At 44.4% G+C, this 17800-nt stretch overlaps 1 protein-coding gene across 6 annotated transcripts in view; it reads left to right on the forward strand.

Annotated features, from left to right (window-relative positions):
* Positions 1 to 17553, forward strand: part of LOC117610210 (uncharacterized) — a 38755-nt gene extending 21202 nt beyond the window's left edge. For 5 of the 6 annotated variants that reach the window (XM_034337311.2, XM_034337312.2, XM_034337313.2 and 2 more), the window contains 10 exons: positions 7404 to 9297; positions 10914 to 11090; positions 13486 to 13705; positions 14124 to 14359; positions 14464 to 14794; positions 14876 to 15090; positions 15172 to 15374; positions 15769 to 15941; positions 16015 to 16179; positions 16259 to 17553. In XM_034337311.2, the coding sequence (XP_034193202.1) occupies positions 7404 to 9297; positions 10914 to 11090; positions 13486 to 13705; positions 14124 to 14359; positions 14464 to 14794; positions 14876 to 15090; positions 15172 to 15374; positions 15769 to 15941; positions 16015 to 16179; positions 16259 to 16755 (4111 nt within the window). In that variant the 3' untranslated portion in view covers positions 16756 to 17553. Of the gene's footprint in view, positions 1 to 749; positions 1920 to 7403; positions 9298 to 10913; positions 11091 to 13485; positions 13706 to 14123; positions 14360 to 14463; positions 14795 to 14875; positions 15091 to 15171; positions 15375 to 15768; positions 15942 to 16014; positions 16180 to 16258 lie in introns of those variants that run through there. The other variant, XM_034337316.2, reaches the window with a different exon arrangement.
* The last annotated feature ends 247 nt before the right edge of the window (positions 17554 to 17800 follow it).

Genomic DNA, 17800 nt, shown 5'->3' on the forward strand with positions numbered 1-17800 from the left:
CGAAATGTTTGCGGAAAACAGAAGACCTGAAAGGTGAAAAATGATCTAACTTGAAGAAACGCATTCCGTGTATTCTCTGCTTATCTTCACGCGAACATACGTATTTGAGGAATCTTTTTCCAAAAATAACTTGCGTGTAACGTTTCAACCTCTCTCAGCCCGTTATCAAATAACTTTCTTAACTTGAAATAAAGGTGTTTGATAAGGGTCTAGAACAAGGTCGGAGCATCGTTTCGAACTGTACAGTTATACGAAAGATTATTTTTAAAACAACACGCTACGTGCCGGTGCCTCCGAGCAAAATGTCACTGAAATTTCATCGATTCTCTATCAAGCTAAGAGAAAGAGTGTTCTCCTGTTTTTCGCTTCTCCGGCGAAAAATACCGGGTACGGTAGTCTCGTTGAGAAACAAAAGCCAGCCGGAATTTCGTGGCACGAACAAAGAACGAGGCAAAGACGAAGCCCAGAAGAGCCGGCCGGCTCGGGTATATACGCGAAGAGGCAAAGAAACGGACGAGAAGGAGCCCTGGTGGCGCACGGTTAAGAAGGAAGGATAAGGAGAAGCTGAATAAACCTGGTGTGCATCGAAAAGAGAGGAGGATGCAGGTTGGAGGGGCATGAAAACGGACAACACCAGGTTGGAGGGAGGGCAAGGTAGAAACGCGCAGCTGAAAAGTGGTGGAGAACACTGTGGAATAAGGAGGGGTCGTCTGTTGAGGTGGGGAAGAGAGAGAGAGAGAGGAGAGGAGAGGAGAGAAGGGGACACCGGTGGCTTGCCTCGGAGTGAAGCGAAGCCAACAAACTCACGTCAGTTCGAACCTGGAGGGATGCCAGCGTTCTTCGCGCGTTCCTCACCGTTTATCGTGTACCCTGGTGTCTCGTGGTCAACGGATTGTACCCCTGTAAACTTCCAGACACTTTACTACCGGTGGTGAACTTGAAGAAACATCTACGAGTTTGCTCGTCGATGCAGAGGGTAACATTTTTGCTCCTCGTACCCGTAAGAAGTTGCAAAGAAGGATATTTTCAAGGACCAACGATTGGAAACGCGAAAAGAAGCGAGCAAGAGTCTCGTTGAGTGGTTGCCTCAGTAACAACCTAGGTGTTTCGAAGAAAATTGGAAGGAAAAGAGGCAGAGAGTTTGGGTCGTCGAAGAGGAAAGTGGTGGACGGAAGATTATTGTTCGAGTCAGCGAGGTTAGGAAAGGGTCCGGATGATATGAGCCGGTCGCAATTAAGGCGGTTAACGGAGTCGGGAATACCTGTCCGGCGTCGGGCCAAAACCGGTACGAGCGTTCTCCACGCGATATAGCGCGCCTTTACCTCCTCCGCCTCCTTCCTCGTGGCGCATGCAGCCTTCGAAAGGTGCATACACCTTCGCTTGCCATCGAGTCTGCGCCTCTTCGTGCCACACTGTACCTTCTTCTTATTCTTCTTCCTTTCCTTCTTCCAACCCGTTCCTCGCGTGTCTTTCTCGTTACATCGAGTGATATACCCTGGTTCTTGGGAGTGCTACCGTTCGAGAGTGGTAGGTGGGTCGACGCACTTAGGGGAAGTTGGTGATACGAGAGAATAGCATTTGGAATATCTGTGCGTGTCGTGGTGCGTCCGAATATCGAAGCTGGTGGGAATGTTGAAAAGGGCGGGAAGTAAGAAGTGTTTGGTAGGATAGAAGAATTTTTTGACAGGACGAAGAGGATGAAGAGGACGATGATCGACGGATAGAACAAGGGAGAGGATTTAGAAGAAAGAAAAGAGAGAATATGGAAGGTCTTCGGATAGAGAAACATTGAGATTCTTGGCTCGTTTGTTTGCCGAGCGAAGAATATAACCGCGAGCTGCGAGAATCGTCCATGAGGTTTGAACGAAGGACGAATCGTTGAGAAGCCACGCCATGAGAATCCTCAAAACGCTACACTGGTACGTTTCAACGACCTGACGATAATTCTTCTCGGTTAAATCTAACGTTCTTTCTATGGAAATCAACTAGAAAATGAAATTGCTTTTTCGAAAATGTACAGCCAAACGATGACTGATCAGGAGTCGTGACACATTCGTCTTTCACGGTAACTGAATCAGACTAGCAGATAGTATGAATCAATGTTCCTATTGATTAAGAGATACGTTACTCGTATCGTGTTTGATGCGCAGGAAAGCAACTCGTTCGTTAGCAGAAAATTTTTTTAATTATCTTCGTTCAATATATTGCAAAATAAGAATCTCATAGTCTTCCACGGTTCATTGTTCTAGACTGGTGGAATTAATTCTGGACACTGAATAAAAATATTCTTTATTTCATATTTCTGCAGAAAATGTACATTCTGCTGTGTTAAATTGATACCGTAATATTTTTATTGTAATCTATAATGTTTATACCTGATATTTTCACACGATTTGGTTTGTAAATGTTTTAAAATTTTAATTAAAAAAAATCTAAACTGTTTTTGCGCCTGGCAACACGAATGCGCCTTTGATATGTTAAAATTATAATTTTTATTGTATATTTAAAGTACGGCTGTAAATGGTCCTTTTACTAAAATTAGAAAACAATGATTAGAATATATTAAATAATTTGAATAAATGCGAAATTTCAGTGTCCAGAATTAATTCCACTAATTAACTTCGAGTAGCGTTTAATTAAAAACACGTTGATGTAGATGAAAAATGATCTACTCGTTGTCTTTCACGGTTCGTATTTCTATGGATAACTTTACTAGGGATAGAAATGATACACTTAAGCAATAGTCACCGAACATGGCTGGAATTTCTTCGAAAGTAGATCGTTTGGGGCACGTGGGTTAGGTCAGCACTGTTCACGTAATAATGTCCATTTGTTTTAACGTTTATCTAGCCTGTAGCCACGAAAATATGGGTAACGAGCATTTACCGAGGTCGGTTTTAACGAGCATGAATAGACAAGCAACGGTACTCGTCGAAAGGTAGGCATCGTTCGATGCAAAGACTCGTCGAGGTTCAGAGCTCGAAAATTGCTCGAATTTCGGCGAAATACCGGGAGGTACGCGTAAAATCGACTCCATAACTGTTTTCCGTTTCGAAAATGCCGAAAAGAGACGGTAAACTTCTGAAATTAAAGCCTTTTTAAACCCTTTTCATGTTTACCATATCAAATATACAACTCGTTATTGTCAAATAAACAGTTTTATATTCTACTTTGTGGTCGTAGCCGGTTTTACGTTCGCTACCTTGTACTTCTCGAATAATTTATTGGACAAACTTCGTCTTTACGGACAGAAGATTCCCAATTTCCAGGGCGAATCTTTCTCGAGATTCAGAAACGATTGTGCAATAAAAAACCGTCGAATAGCTGTTTAAAAATATGTAAGATACGAGGAAAAAAAAGAAATGGAAAATTTTGCGACAGGTATTTTCGTTTCTACAGCCCTGCTTACCTGGCCGCCTCCGCAGGTATCCCCGTGCCAGGCTCGTACATTACCAATCACGGAACCTTGCGAATGTTTGCCATTCTGATTTTTCCCCTCGCTTCGAATTCCTTGCCTCGGAAATTTCCCACGATGCGCGAACCTTACCGTTGGAAAATTTCTCTTACCTTCGAAATCTGAACGCCTCCGTTTCCTGGAAATAAGTATCAGGAAAATTCGTAGCGTCGGCATTTCCGATCGGAATCGTAAGATTTATTATACCGTTTGTTTTTACTTGGACAAAAATGGTGTAGCTTTTCCAAATAGAGAACATTTCTAGGCCTGAAACGAGTGAAATCTCGGAGGAAGCTCGTGAAAGGAACATGTGGAATGGTTTTAGCGAATTCCTTGCGGGAAGAAGCCGACGAAAGAGAGTTCGGGTGCTGAAGAGGCGCAATGCCATTAGGTCTGTTCAGCTTTTGAACCTCTTCAAGACGACACGGGGTACTTCGTGGAACGACCGTAGACAAAAACCAGATCCTTCTCAGGACGAAACTGCTCGGGAGTTCAGAGTTACCATTCTTCGGAACGGAAACGATTTCTTTCGGAATCCTAGATTTTTCAACAACCTTCAACAACGTTCAAAGAAATTCACGGTTATTTGTCAAACGCGATCCTGTTCTTGCCTCGTCGGTGTTTTCTAACAGCGGAAGTAGAAAAATAGATTCGAACGTTAAGCAGGTCATTTTTAAACTGGATTAACCCATTCGATTGCAAAAACACGATTATTAATTTCATCCTTGTGACACTGAAAGCCATTTGACATTGACCGTTGCAACCTTGAGGAAATGATAAGAGGGGAAACAGGAAATGGTTAAAGAGAGAAAGTTTGTCGAGAAAGTGGAAGGAAAAAGAAAGACTCGGGTAAAAATTTATTGGTCACCCAGTTATGGATAACTCGGTAATGAAACTTGTGAGCATAACTATGAAATGAGATTTTAAAAAAAGGACACTTTCTCCGAATGTAAACGCGAGAAACGTTGGGAAAATATGGAGATTGGCGTTCGCAAAAGAAGAAGAAGAAGGAACGCTTTGATTGGAGGTCACTTTGTCGGATTTAGAATTTGTTTTTCCAACAAGTACCCCGTCGAATCGAGACTCGTATGGTCGTTTCCTTAAACAGTAATCCCTATTAAAAGCGTGTAACCTAGATATCGTTTTCCTGCTTTAGATCGAGAGTTAGAGAGCTGGTCGAGTTTCCCATCGCGGTAGCCAACGCGTACTCACACACTGCTTACCATGTATCATTCGATCCATTTTATTTTTCATTTCAATATTACATATTTGGTAAATCGTAAATGATATTACAATAGATAGACCAGTATTTGCTTAGCACCCTATAAAGATGTACTCGAATAAATCGAGTACTCGCACACCTCTGGCACCCTCTACAATAATGTATTTATTTATTCGTTAATAAACGGGATTAACCCTTTGGTACAAAATTTTTAACAGAATAATTTAGGAACCTTGGTGCATATAAGATACTACATAGTACTTGCGGCATTCAATGGTATTACACTGTCAAAGTATTAGGCAGATGGTTAATGTCGTTTTTACAAAATTCCAACAGGAAGTACAGTGAAAGCACATGAACCCGTTTACGTTTGACCGTGCTCGCATAATGAACCGTGTATGCTATATGTCTGTGTGTACAAGGTGTTTCGAAAAAAAGAATTGTACGTCCCTTATTGCGTTTTTTAAACACGTACGATTAAAAATTCCATGCTCTACTTTCGGGGTACCATATTGTTATCTCCAGTAAGTAGCCCGTAAGTGCATCCAGTTAATTATCAAATTACAAAATGATAAAGGACTTTTCGATTATTCTTTAACACGAAAAATCTGCAGCTTCCATTTGGAATTTTTTACCGAAGACACCCCGTAGATTCTGTCGCTTTTGTTCGAAGGAGCAGAGCATAGTAAATACATATTGTCTGGTTGTTCTTGATGGAGCCGGTGAATTCACGTGGTCGCCACTTACGAACAAACCGTAATGCCGTCGTCTCTTGTTCTTTGTCCCCTTTCCGTTTGCCCTTGTAACTGGATCCACGGGAAAAATCGTATTCAATCACCAGCCACCGTGTTCTTCGAATTCGTTTTCGTTTTCTTCCCCTTGCCACCGAGCTGAGTCTGCTTTCTGCTGTTTCGGAGTAACGTTTTACTTTTGCTGTAAATAAATTGATAAATATAATTACCAGATAACCGAATGCCTGTACAATCAAAGGGTTAACGAAGGGTTGACGGTGTAGGAGGATCTCTGTAAAGCAAGATCTCGTTAAATTTATTCTTTCTTTTCCTTTGTTATTCTCCTCGTGCCATTGGTGATATTCTTTTGTAGTCGAGAATCGTCATCCTCGAATACCGTTCGATATCTAATCGTAAAAGGTTAACGAGCATCTGGTCGTTTCTAAAACTGTTCCAAGAATAACGTTGGTTTAATATTCCCAATCGCATGCATGAAATTTTGTAAGAACACTAATTGATTATTGGACAGTGTGTAATGAGAATGGAGTAATTTCGAAAGTCGATTGGAATTAATTAATGTACTCGCGCGAGTGTGATTGCCAGCGATCGGAGAATTGAGATCGGGATCGGGATCGAATAACCGGCGTGCTCGTTCGATATTCGTCTGAAATTTCTATCGGGTTATTCACGTTGCTGTTATCGAGCTGGTAATAGCTACGCTACGAATACGTGCACGCCGGTCGAGTATCGGTTGCGAATTTTCTAAGCTTGCAAATGGATCTTTAATCTGTGTTTTCCAGAATCTTGAAGCTACCCCTTTAAACACCAGGTGTTTCGAGTTGGATAAGATTGAACCGTTTCGACGATAAAACTCGACTCGTTTTAAATACCGAAATGACACGTACCTTTGTAATGGTCGGATCGGAGTAGAGCAGGGTTAGTTGTAACTCCCCTGTATCCAGTGTCGCGTAAATTTCCACTTTCACGGAGATTCTTCACGCGCAGGTTCGACACGCGCCACTACCATCCACAGGTTTCCATCTTTTTATAACGTCGCCTCTCTATTTTTTTTACCGTGAAAGCATCCCTCCTCTAACGACGTTTCATCGTGCAAATTATTGTACATCTTGTCGTGAGGAAAATTCGTATTCACCGTGTGTTCGCGCGACAAGTTTCGTTTCACGGTACGTTCGAGTTCGCGGCGAAACCGTGAAACGTTTGATCGTAAGAAACCGAAGTATCTAGCTAATTGTATTGAAAACCAGATAAAGTTGAAGCGACGGGGAATCGTCGAGGGAACGTGAGAAGGTGTGAATCTTAATTCCGAATGATTGTTTCGCGCCGGCAAGTGGCTGCAATTTTAGTTGACCTCGATCGCTGTGTCAGGAAGTTCGTTATCTTCTCTTCAGCTAGTTCCATTCTTCTATAGAATTTACATGCTCCATGTTTGTGTCAAACCGTTCCCACAACGCTTGCTCGGGCATCGCTTTTTCATTAACTCTTACATCTGATTCAACGTAAATGTATTTAATTATTTCATCAAGAATTTTCTTATATTTTTTTTTTCTAATATATCAGTAACTGTACCAGCTTGCGTCACTGTATCGTAGTAGCTAGTTGTAAAACATTGCCAAGTACAAGCAGTCATCTTTTTTATATTTGCCGTTGCTTAGAACCTCCAGCTTAAGAACGAAAAGGTTTGAAAGTTAAATAAGAGAAGGTGGAATGTCGCATCGATAGCGATAGGGTTAAAAAAAAAATTAGGCTAAAGATGGTGGAGGTTGGAAGCAGCGTGCCAAGAAGACGCTTTGTTTCTTAAATACATAGCTGGCAACTGGAACGACCCCCTTGAATAGCAAGAGGCAGAACGTTCTGGTAAAGCCGGGAATAAAACGCTAAGAAGAAAAGAATTAAGTAGCGTTGGTAGTTGGTAGTGGTAGCACTCGTTGCATCGAAAATCGTTAAAAGGGTCACCTTTCTGTTTGCGTGTTGCCAGGTCCCGAAGGCGTAGCGTAGTGACGGACATACACTCGCAGCAGCAACAACAGCAGCAGCAACAGCAACAACAGCAGCAGCAGCAGCAGCAGCTGCAGGAGAACAACAACAGTAGCTCGCGGGAGGGAAAGAAGGCTGCGGAGGGGCTGGTTCCCGATGAGATGTGGGCCCCTGGCGGGCTAGGGCCTCACCGGGAGCTACCAGTCGACGTGCCCGACACCCTTCTGCAGAAGGCCTATCCCAACAAGGTAAACAACTGCTCCTCCGAGTATCGGAACGAGCTTCGTGGTCCCCGTAGCGCTAGCGATCTCGATCATCTCGATCACCTCTCCCTAAACCTTAAAAACGCCGACACCCTTAAATCGCCGTCGACGCGAATCACCAACGCTGACGATCGCGCTAGAATCGTGCCGTCCGTCGATCTTTCAACCGACATCACCGACGACGCGATCTCGAAACACTGCCTGAGAAACGGTCAGCCTCAAGTGCTCAAGATCGAACTGAAGATCGAGTCGTCGGAGAACCTCGAGGACGAGAAGGAGAAGGAGAAGGAGAAGGAGAACGAGAACGAGAACGAAGACGAGTTGAAAGACATCAAGGACGCTGGAAAGGAGACGGATTTGGACAAGTATCGAAACAGTCCGTCTACCTTAGGCTCGCCGGACTTGAAGAATCCTTTCAAGGATTTCGAGGAGGAGGAGGAAGAAGAAGAGGACGAAGGAGTGAACGAGGAGACTACGAGGGGTCAGAAAGAGTCGAGCGTCGACGTGGACGTCGAGGAGGATTATCCTTTCGCTAAGGAGGACTATCCCACTATGTTGAAAACCTGCAGCGACGACTCGGCCAGTCCCAGAAGTTCCTCCGGACGGTCCGACAGCACCGCGCCCCTCGATAGCAGCCTAGTGTTGAGGCACGCGAAGAATCGTGGCAAAGAATCGCCCGCATACGACGCCAGAAGGATAGATCTCGGTTCGCCTTGCAGACCGGTCGTTCCTGACATAAAAATAGCCCCTCTGTTCGGTAGGACCCGGGACACAACGTCCTTCGACAATCCCGCCTACGGATTAGCCGACCTGCAAGATCTCCAAGGGCTGCTGATGAGGTCGGACGAGGTGTCGGACTTGACCAGGCTGATCGACGAGCAATGCACGATATCCAGAATGCCTCGTGATCAGGAGCGAGCCTCTCCGACGTTACAGAGCCCGTCGCGACCGGAGACTACCCCTTCGAGCAAGTCGGCGAAGAGTACGAAGGCTCGGAGACAAAGCGAAGGGGAACGCTCGAAACAGAAGGCGAAGGCGAGAAGCGTGGACGCGGAGGAGCTGATACGGGCCGGATCGAGCGAGGATCTTCTGGGAATCGAGTCGGGCAGCAGTCTCTCCTCGTCCTCGAGGCAACGGCCGAAGAAGAAGAGACACCAGCAGATCTCCAGCGGTTACTCGACCCTAAGGAGCGACGCGTCCACCGATCTCGAGCACCTAGATCGTAGCTTCCTTATGGTAGCCGGGAAAACGTACCGCGAGGTGGCCGTCGATTGTCCGCCCGATTTCGTACCCGTCACCAAGTGCCACCCCGTCTATCCCCCGCCGAACAAGACCCCGAACAACAGCAAGCACAACACACTAGAACCGAAACGGGATCGTGGCGGGAAATCGACCGATAAGTGCAACGTTAACAGAGACAGTAGAGATGCGTTAACCGGCTGCGGGGAGGACGGGAGTGGCGCGTGCACTGGCAACAGCAGCAGCACGATCCTAGTAGCCTCGTCACCACCCTGCATTCCCTCGAACGACCTTAGTAGCTTCGCTGCTCTAGCCAGCGGCGAGGATACTAGCGCCACGGAGAACGTGGCCGCGCGCACGCTAGACAGAAAACGCGACTCCTCGTCGAAGAAGGTAAGGTCCAGAGTAAAGAGTTTGCTTATCGACAGCTTCTTTTCTATCGTGCACCAGCATCAGCAACCACGGCACGACAAAACGCTTCTTCACGCTTCCAGCACGCGGCACAATTCCTCTGATAGCTCGTTACTCTCCTGCTCTAACGATCGGCTTCGACGTTACAGCCTCGTACCGAGATCCTACGATCCGGACGACGCTTCCTCTTCGTTCTCGCTCACCACTCGCAAGCTGTCCGTTTCCAAAGAGGACCTGCCCGCATTCTGCACGGTACAAACGCGTTTCGCCAACGATTGCCGCGGATGCACTCCTCCCAGAGTCGTTCTCTCGAACCGGCTCGAAGAAAGCTTCTCTCTCGACGATCCTTTCCCCGAGAAACAGAGCACCCCGGTCAGATGCTTGTCCTTCGTTCAGGAGACCAATCAGAACTGTCGTAATTCTTTGCGCGAGTACGATCGTTCTGTCGATCAGAACGTGAAATCTTGGAAACACGAGGAGGACTCTTTTAACGCTTTCGACGACTCGCCCAACACTCAGAATCAGAAAAACTCGCGGTTATCTTTCGAGTATCGACGCTCAAAATTGTTGAACGCTTCGCGCGACTCGCGGACGAGGAGCGAGCCGGAATTGTCAGCTTTGCGCGTTGACGATCGTCGTGCCGATCGCCGTGATTGGTTCTCAGACGGCTGTTTCGTTTCCCGTTCGAATTCTTGGAAAATCGTTGTCGATAACGTACGAGCTACCACGAGAACAACGAAACCGTCGCCGGATGCACCGAAGAAACGTACGTACCCCTTGTGCGGGGACCTTGGCGATCTTGGGAAACATCAGGTAATGCTTTGCTTCCATCTTTTTCACGCTTTTTTTGTCGTCGAAACGGTCTTCTCTTGCGCTGTCTAACTTAGCCGTCTATTTAGAAACAGTAACGTTTTAATTGAGTCGTCAGAGAACTTCTCAGGGTAAGAGCTCCTTTTAGCACCCCCCCTCCAATCTAGACAACAACGAGATTTTGGCGAACGAGGGAACAAGAGACACGAGATGATATTGATTAGATGAACTTAAAATCTCGTTGTTTTTGTCTAGAAGAGTAAGATCGCGGTGATGAAAATGGCCGCAATTTTTCATGAGCCAAGAATTTCCGCGAGAAGTTTGCCTGGTAATTTTTGAGTCGATTGGAGGGGGGTGCTAAAAAGAACTTCACCCCTTTTCAGGGCATACGCAGAAGAGCAATCGACCGTTTCCGCGGCAAGCATGCTAGAGAAACCTCTAACGTTTACTCGCAATCTTCTAGAGAATGTACATACATATATCGTAGTGCACGTGCTTGCTTTCCGACTGTTTTTCTATTCTCGCCTCTCTCCCTGTTCTCTCTTTTTTTCAATTCTCTGGCTGTTCTTCGCTTCCGTGTGTAGCCAAGAATATAAACGCCGCTCGAAGGAATTGTTCGAGCCATCGTTCAGAAAATAATTTAAATAAAAAAAAAAAAGAAAAGAACAAAAGAATCGGATATACAGACACAGGGATGAAGAGAAGAAGTCTTTGGTAGTTGCGATCTCGAAGGATTTGCCGAAGGGACCTTTAATGCGAGCTGTGTTTTGTTTGAAACGGATTTTTAGGCCGGTCTGAACGGAGTGAAACCAGCCATCCCTCCGAGAGATCAAAAAAGGGCACCTGCCAGACCACCGAAAGATAATCTACGTTTGTCCGCCAGCCAGAACAACAATGTGGAATCGACCGATAACGCGAATGCCGAGCCCACGCAGCAGCAACTGCATTCCATCAGGAAATACCAGGTACCGTGTTCCTTTTCTTTTTTTTTTTCTTTTTTTGGAAAACCTATCATTGGTCCTACACCTTTTTTTTACGTTAACAGAGATTACCTTCAAAATGATTCCTAGGATCTCTAGCGAATTTGTTTTCAAATGGAATAGAAACAGAATCGGGTGTTTATGGTGTTTCATCGTTGGAATTCATCGAATGCTCATTGTTTCGCGTCGTTTCGAGCTCGGAACGATGCAAAGCCGCAGGAATAATTGAATCGTTGACCAAGGTATTTCGGTGTGGGAATGGAAAAAGTATCGAACGCGTGGAAACGCTTGGTATTCCGCATGAATAATTTAGCGTTGCGTAACATTATAAAAGCAGCGTAGGACAGATGGTTGTTTAAGAGGGACGTTAACAGTCGCCACGTTCCAACAGGAAATTACGGATCCAGCAGAGACAACAATGCTCGTCGAACAACCGTGCCCCGGCGCCGTGGCTCTCCATCCTTTTTTCAATTTCCTATATCGTCGGATAAGAATAATATTTGGAGAGAGATGAATTTTAAATTAAGTTTCAATTGTCATTGATGAGGTAATCATCCAAGTACGCCGCCAGGTGTGTCCGTTGATAAGCCAATATGATAGGCCCTCTTGGAACGGTTAAAAGTCGAGTATCGGTACTGAGAAATACCAGAAACAGTCTGGGGTATGGCGTCCCGACGCGACGCGACTCGACGCGAGTCTGTTGTTAGCCCGGGGAAGAAGAAAAAAAATTCTCGCGCCACCTCGACCACCTTTAAGTCAAGTGTGGTCTGGAATGTAAAGAACCCCGTGGCAATGGTCTAAGATTACACGACTCCAGTGTAACGTTACGAACTTTCGATAGGTGTAGACTGTTGGAGGCGGAGAGCCAGGCAGGCTGACTCAGGCCAACAGCATTCGTCTCTCCCTTTTCTGTTCCCCAACCATTTTCCATACCCTGACCTCGGTTAGGACTGCTCTTTCTGCCTGTTCATGGTAGAAGACCCGTTTTTTTTCTTATTTCCGAGTCATCGAAAACCAGACCACATCGGTAGATTGAAAACTCGGAATCTTTGATGTGGAAGTTGGGCTTCGAAGCTTCGAGTGCTACGCCAGCCATGCGCGGGCGATCTATGAATTATAGAGAAATGTTTACTTTGGTTCTATTTCTTTTTTTTTTTGTTGAAAAGGTAGGCAGATTCATAGGAAATCCATCGAATAGAAGGTAGAAGCTGACGTTCGAGAAACCCTACGCGTGTACAGCGAGAGTAAACGGGGCTTCGTCCAACTATTTCTCCTCTCTGGCGATAATACGCGAGCCTTGTGCGTTACATAAATCACAGATCACCGATCGCTGTTCAAATGATTTTTGCGTCAACGCGAACTGACATCAGCTTTTTATCACACTCGGTGGGCGTTGATCGACAAACATTCATACTGGCTACTCTTTTACAACAATAGATCATATTATACGATAGTGGAATTAATTCTGGACAGAAATTTTAAATTTTTACTTAAATTTAATATATTCTAATCATAGTTTTCTAATTTTAGGGCGTCGCTTATATAAAAAAAATCAGTAGAAATTACAATTTCAACATATCAAAGGAGGTAGAAGAAAATTAATGATATCCTTTCATCCTGTGATTGGCTTGAGGGATTCGATTGAAACAAAAATAACAACACAGTTTAGATTTTTTTAAATACAAATTTTAAAACATTTACAAACCAAATCGTGTGAAAATATCAAGTATAAAGATTATAGATTACAATAAAAATATTATGGTATCAATTTAGCATAGCAGAATATACATTTTCTGCAGAAATATGAAATAAAAAATATTTTTATATTCAAAATGTTCAGAATTAATTCCACCAGTGTACAGGGCGATACATGCGCTTAAGTTCAATTTTATCGAATGCTTGCTTGATGTTAGATGGAATGTTACGTCTTCCACGAATCGTTTTTCCTCTGTCAACGTGTCACACTTGTTTTTTGTTCCTTGAATGTTCTTTGAGTAAGATACGCTTACGAGGAACATTTCGATAACACGAGGTAGGTAATCGAAGGATTCACGATGATACTTCCAATTTACACGAATATCATTTTTCTCGTTTGCAAATGAATGTTGAATAATCGAAAGATTCGATACCCTGTTTTGTCTGTTACGATAATTACCTAGAATTACCCGAAATCAGGCTTTTAAAGGAACGAGGTAAGGAAACGAAACATTTCAGTCTTGATAAGTGCGAAAAAAAGAAAAAGAAAACATTCGATTCACGGCTGACAGCTCTGAATTTCTTATTTATCGAAGATAATTAAACGTGTTTAGTGTTTATAGGAAACGGTTGGATCTGTTTTGAAATCGTCAGAGGGATTGATAAATGGACGATTCGATTGTAGGAGCAGTTGCGGAAACGAAAGGATGAGGAGGAGAGGCAAGAGATACTCAATCGATCGCTTCGTGGATCTAGAAAGCTGCAGGCATTGGAAAGTCACGCGACGAGTCTTTCTGGCCAAGAGAATCCTGCTTACGCTCAAGATGAGGTGACCACAGTCGCTCGTCCGACCCATGTCGTTGCAAATGCAACGCAAGAAGCCGAGGAGCCTCCCAGGCCCCTCAGTAAGTTCTATTTTCTCTTACACAGGCTATTTCAAAATCAATGTACAGTGGTACCACGGTTCCTCATGTTTATTTATTTATTTTATTTGAACATACGGGCATGGCCCTTTTTATAAATGGATACATAATGCTTTCAATTGTTCAACCATTAACATAACTTATAGTTAATATAATTTTTGTGGATACGCTATTGCTGATCAGTGCAAAACTGGTAGAGTATACAGAAAAATAAAAAGAAAACCGAGTTTTGTTTGGACTTATATTCAGTATCGGGAAAACTCAGAGAGAACCTTAGGATTTTAAGACACCCTGTATACACTGTAGTCCGTGATTCGCCTTCTCAAGACTCGTATTTCGATATCGTTACAATTTGATAAGAAGAATCTCGTTTAATCAGTCTTCGTTTCGTATTTCTCAGCGTACGGAGAGGTCGTCGCTACGTTGGAGAGGCTACAACTTCAGCTGCGAAATATTTCTGGTGCTCTAGGCATCTCCGGTCCGGGAGTGGAAGCCGAATTAGAAGCGGTGCGAACACTTTTGGTACAGAGTCGGTTCGCGTCTGCTTTAGCCACCCATCATGCTCTGAAGAATCGCTTAAGATCCAGCAAAGCTCTGAAACATCATGCCGAGGATGCGTCTAGCTTGGCTCGTGACGTACGTCCCGATACTCCATCTATTCCCTTCTTTCAACTATGTAAATTTAACCGAGCGATAAGTAAGCAATTCCAGAGTACTCAATCGTATGATGTAATTTCTAGGTCGTCGATATTCTCGAGAAATGGCAGTCTTCGTCGACGGCAGCAGGTGTCGGCGGAGCGGAAACGATCGCCGCCGTGGAGGAGCTGACCGGAATTCTGACGAGCTACGACATGGAAGCTCTCCTTCTCACTCACGACTCAATCGTCTCGTGCGTCGACGGGTTGCAGAGAAAGCAGAGTCCTTCCTCATCGTCACCCAGTGGTCCTCCTAGTCCGAATTCCAGCTGGAGGGGCTCTCGAGGCGTGGACAATATCAAGATCATCAGAATCGAGAAGACTAACGAACCTCTGGGTGCTACCGTTAGAAACGAGGGCGATGCCGTTATCATAGGTATTATCATATCGCTCTAGATAGTATAGCAAACGCAATTTCCTTTGAACCGAACTTCATCGTTAACTGCTGCTGCTACAGGTCGCGTGGTTCGTGGCGGTGCAGCGGACAAGTCCGGGTTGCTGCACGAAGGCGACGAGGTTCTGGAAGTGAATGGTGTGGAAATGCGCGGGAAAAGCGTGAACGAGGTGTGCGACATTCTGGCCGGCATGCAAGGCAGTCTTACGTTTCTCGTGCTTCCAGCTCCCACGAGTCAGAGAAATAATTTGTCCAATAGAAGGGAAGACACCAACCAGGTATCTAGTGCTTAAATATCTTCTGATCTTCCAGAATACAAAGAATCAAATTGCTAAATACTTTGTGTACCTTCTCATTAGATACAGCATATACGAGCTCATTTCGACTACGATCCAGAGGAAGATCCTTATATTCCTTGTCGAGAGTTGGGTGTAAGCTTTCAGAAAGGTGACGTGTTACACGTGATCTCTCAGGAGGACCCGAACTGGTGGCAGGCATACAGAGAAGGAGAAGAGGATCAAACTCTGGCTGGCTTGATACCTAGCAAAGCTTTCCAGCATCAGTACGTTGATCGATTTTAACCCCTAGGCTGCTGAGAGCGCCTATAGGCACTTAGAAATTTTGCGTTTGTGGACAGTTGACAGTTTGGTTTTCTGTCATGGAAGGCACCTATAGGCGTCCTGAAAATTTTATCGATAATTATTCTCGGTTCAGAATACAAAGAAATAAATAATATTGTTTTAATGTAGTGAAATTCAGTTTTTTTTGATTATTGAAATATGTTTTCACAAAAATGCATCCCAATCCAAAATTTCGCCGTTCTCGGCGTACGTCGTAACTGAATTCCTACCGTATGGTACGGCCGGTGCGTCTCAAAGTCTGCCGTAGTCAAGGGATTAATCGAACAATCTTTGGAACAGTCTTTGGAAACGGGTAAAATTATGTTTTCGTTGCAGACGAGAATCCATGAAACAAACTATCGCCGGTGACAAATCGACCGTCCGCGGTTCGAAAAAGTCCAGCACGTTGTTGTGCGCCAGAAAGAATCCAAAGAAGAAAAAACGAAACAAATTCGGGGCGAACTACAACGATGACGGCTATCCGCATTACGCGACAACTGCCATCGATGGTGGATACTAAAGTTGATTTTACTAATAAGTTTACTAAAGTTTTTTTACTAATAAAATGTTCATAATTTATAGATTACGACAGCGAAGAGGTGCTAACGTACGAGGAAGTAGCTTTGTATTATCCGAGGGCGAATCACAAGAGACCAATAGTTCTGATAGGGCCACCGAATATCGGACGGCACGAGTTGAGACAAAGGCTGATGCAGGACAGCGAACGTTTTGCAGCGGCTATTCCTCGTAAGCACTCGTCGATCGAACCATGCGTGTAGAATGTGTGTTCGAAAAAGATTTAAGCGTGTTTCTTTCTCCTTTTCAGACACCAGTCGTCCTAGGAAGGATTCCGAAGTGGACGGTCAAGACTACCATTTCATCTCCCGTTCTCAGTTCGAATCTGATATTCTGTGTCGAAAGTTCGTCGAGCACGGTGAATACGAGAAAGCGTATTACGGCACATCCGTCGAGGCAATTCGATCCGTCGTGAACTCTGGGAAAATCTGTGTCCTTAATCTTCATCCTCAGAGCTTGAAAATCCTGCGAAACTCGGACTTGAAGCCTTACGTAGTGTTTGTCGCGCCTCCGAGCTTGGAGAAGCTTAGACAGAAGAGGATCAAGAACAATGAAAGCTTCAAGGAGGAAGAATTGAAGGATATAATAGAGAAAGCAAGGGAAATGGAGGACAAGTACGGCCACCTTTTCGACATGATCATCATAAACACCGACACAGACCGAGCTTACAACCAGTTGTTAACGGAGATCAATTCGTTGGAAAGGGAGCCTCAGTGGGTGCCTGCGACTTGGATACAGTCAACGTAAAGCCTTTCAAACCATCCCAGATTTTCGCTGGAACGGCAGCGGAGGCCAGTATTCGAGAGAGGCGACTTGAAAGTCTGACTGGAAGAAATTGTCATAAAGGACAGGTTCTTTTATCGGTGCCTGTGTTATACAATATTACGTTTCGTACAGTAACGCTCGTCGCCCAGGCTGTCGTACTCCAAGTACCGCTGCTTCGGTGCAGTCTTCCGTGTCGTATTTGGTGCCATTGGATGCTCGAGGATCGTCGTCGATAATCTTCCAGATTCTTCGTTCCTCGACTTCGAGCTCTGCGTCGCGTGGAAACAGATAAACGAGATAACCTCGTCTCTGGAGTCGGATAAATCCCAAAGAAATAATCCTTTGGTTGTCGGATGCACGACGCACGTTTCTCGAGGATTTCACACTGCACAATTTGTGTTCGCATAGAGATACGGTGTTGCCTTTCGAAAAAGGCAAGATTTTACCACTTCTCATTCTCAAGCTATAAGGACAAGCTTTTCAAGTTTTACTTTGATATTGAAATAACAACTTTTGCACACTGATAGATTGTGATATTCCAAATGTATGAATGCTGCGGTCCAAGTGTGCCTCCTCATCAACAGTCCAGAACCAAAAGATAAATTCTAATCTCAATTTTTTTTTTTTACCACAACACGATTCCAAACTTGGGCCATTTAGAGAGGCAATGCAGTAATCTCGAAGAAAAAGTCGCTACAGTTCCACGTAAGATACTAACGTTTCTCAAAGATGTGAATCTTGAAACCCCCTCGTTCTTTCCAAAAAAAAAAAAAAAAGAAATCGTCAGATTTTTCTAGGATACAGCAAGTAAGAATCTTGTACGACAGAAGCGTTTTCACGTCCATGGACGTTTTTTGTCATATAACATTCAGTAGTTTCAGAGACATCTTACGTAAAGGAACGTGTCACGCTATACTTTAGCCCGGAAGATCGCGAATCGTTCACGGTCAACGTCTCCTGGTACTTATAATTCGTGTGAACTAGTAAACTCCAAAAAAGGCGGAACACTCGTAAACGTTTCATCGTT

This window comes from Osmia lignaria, chromosome 13 (assembly GCF_051020975.1).
Source record: "Osmia lignaria lignaria isolate PbOS001 chromosome 13, iyOsmLign1, whole genome shotgun sequence".
Classification (NCBI taxonomy): domain Eukaryota; kingdom Metazoa; phylum Arthropoda; class Insecta; order Hymenoptera; family Megachilidae; genus Osmia; species Osmia lignaria.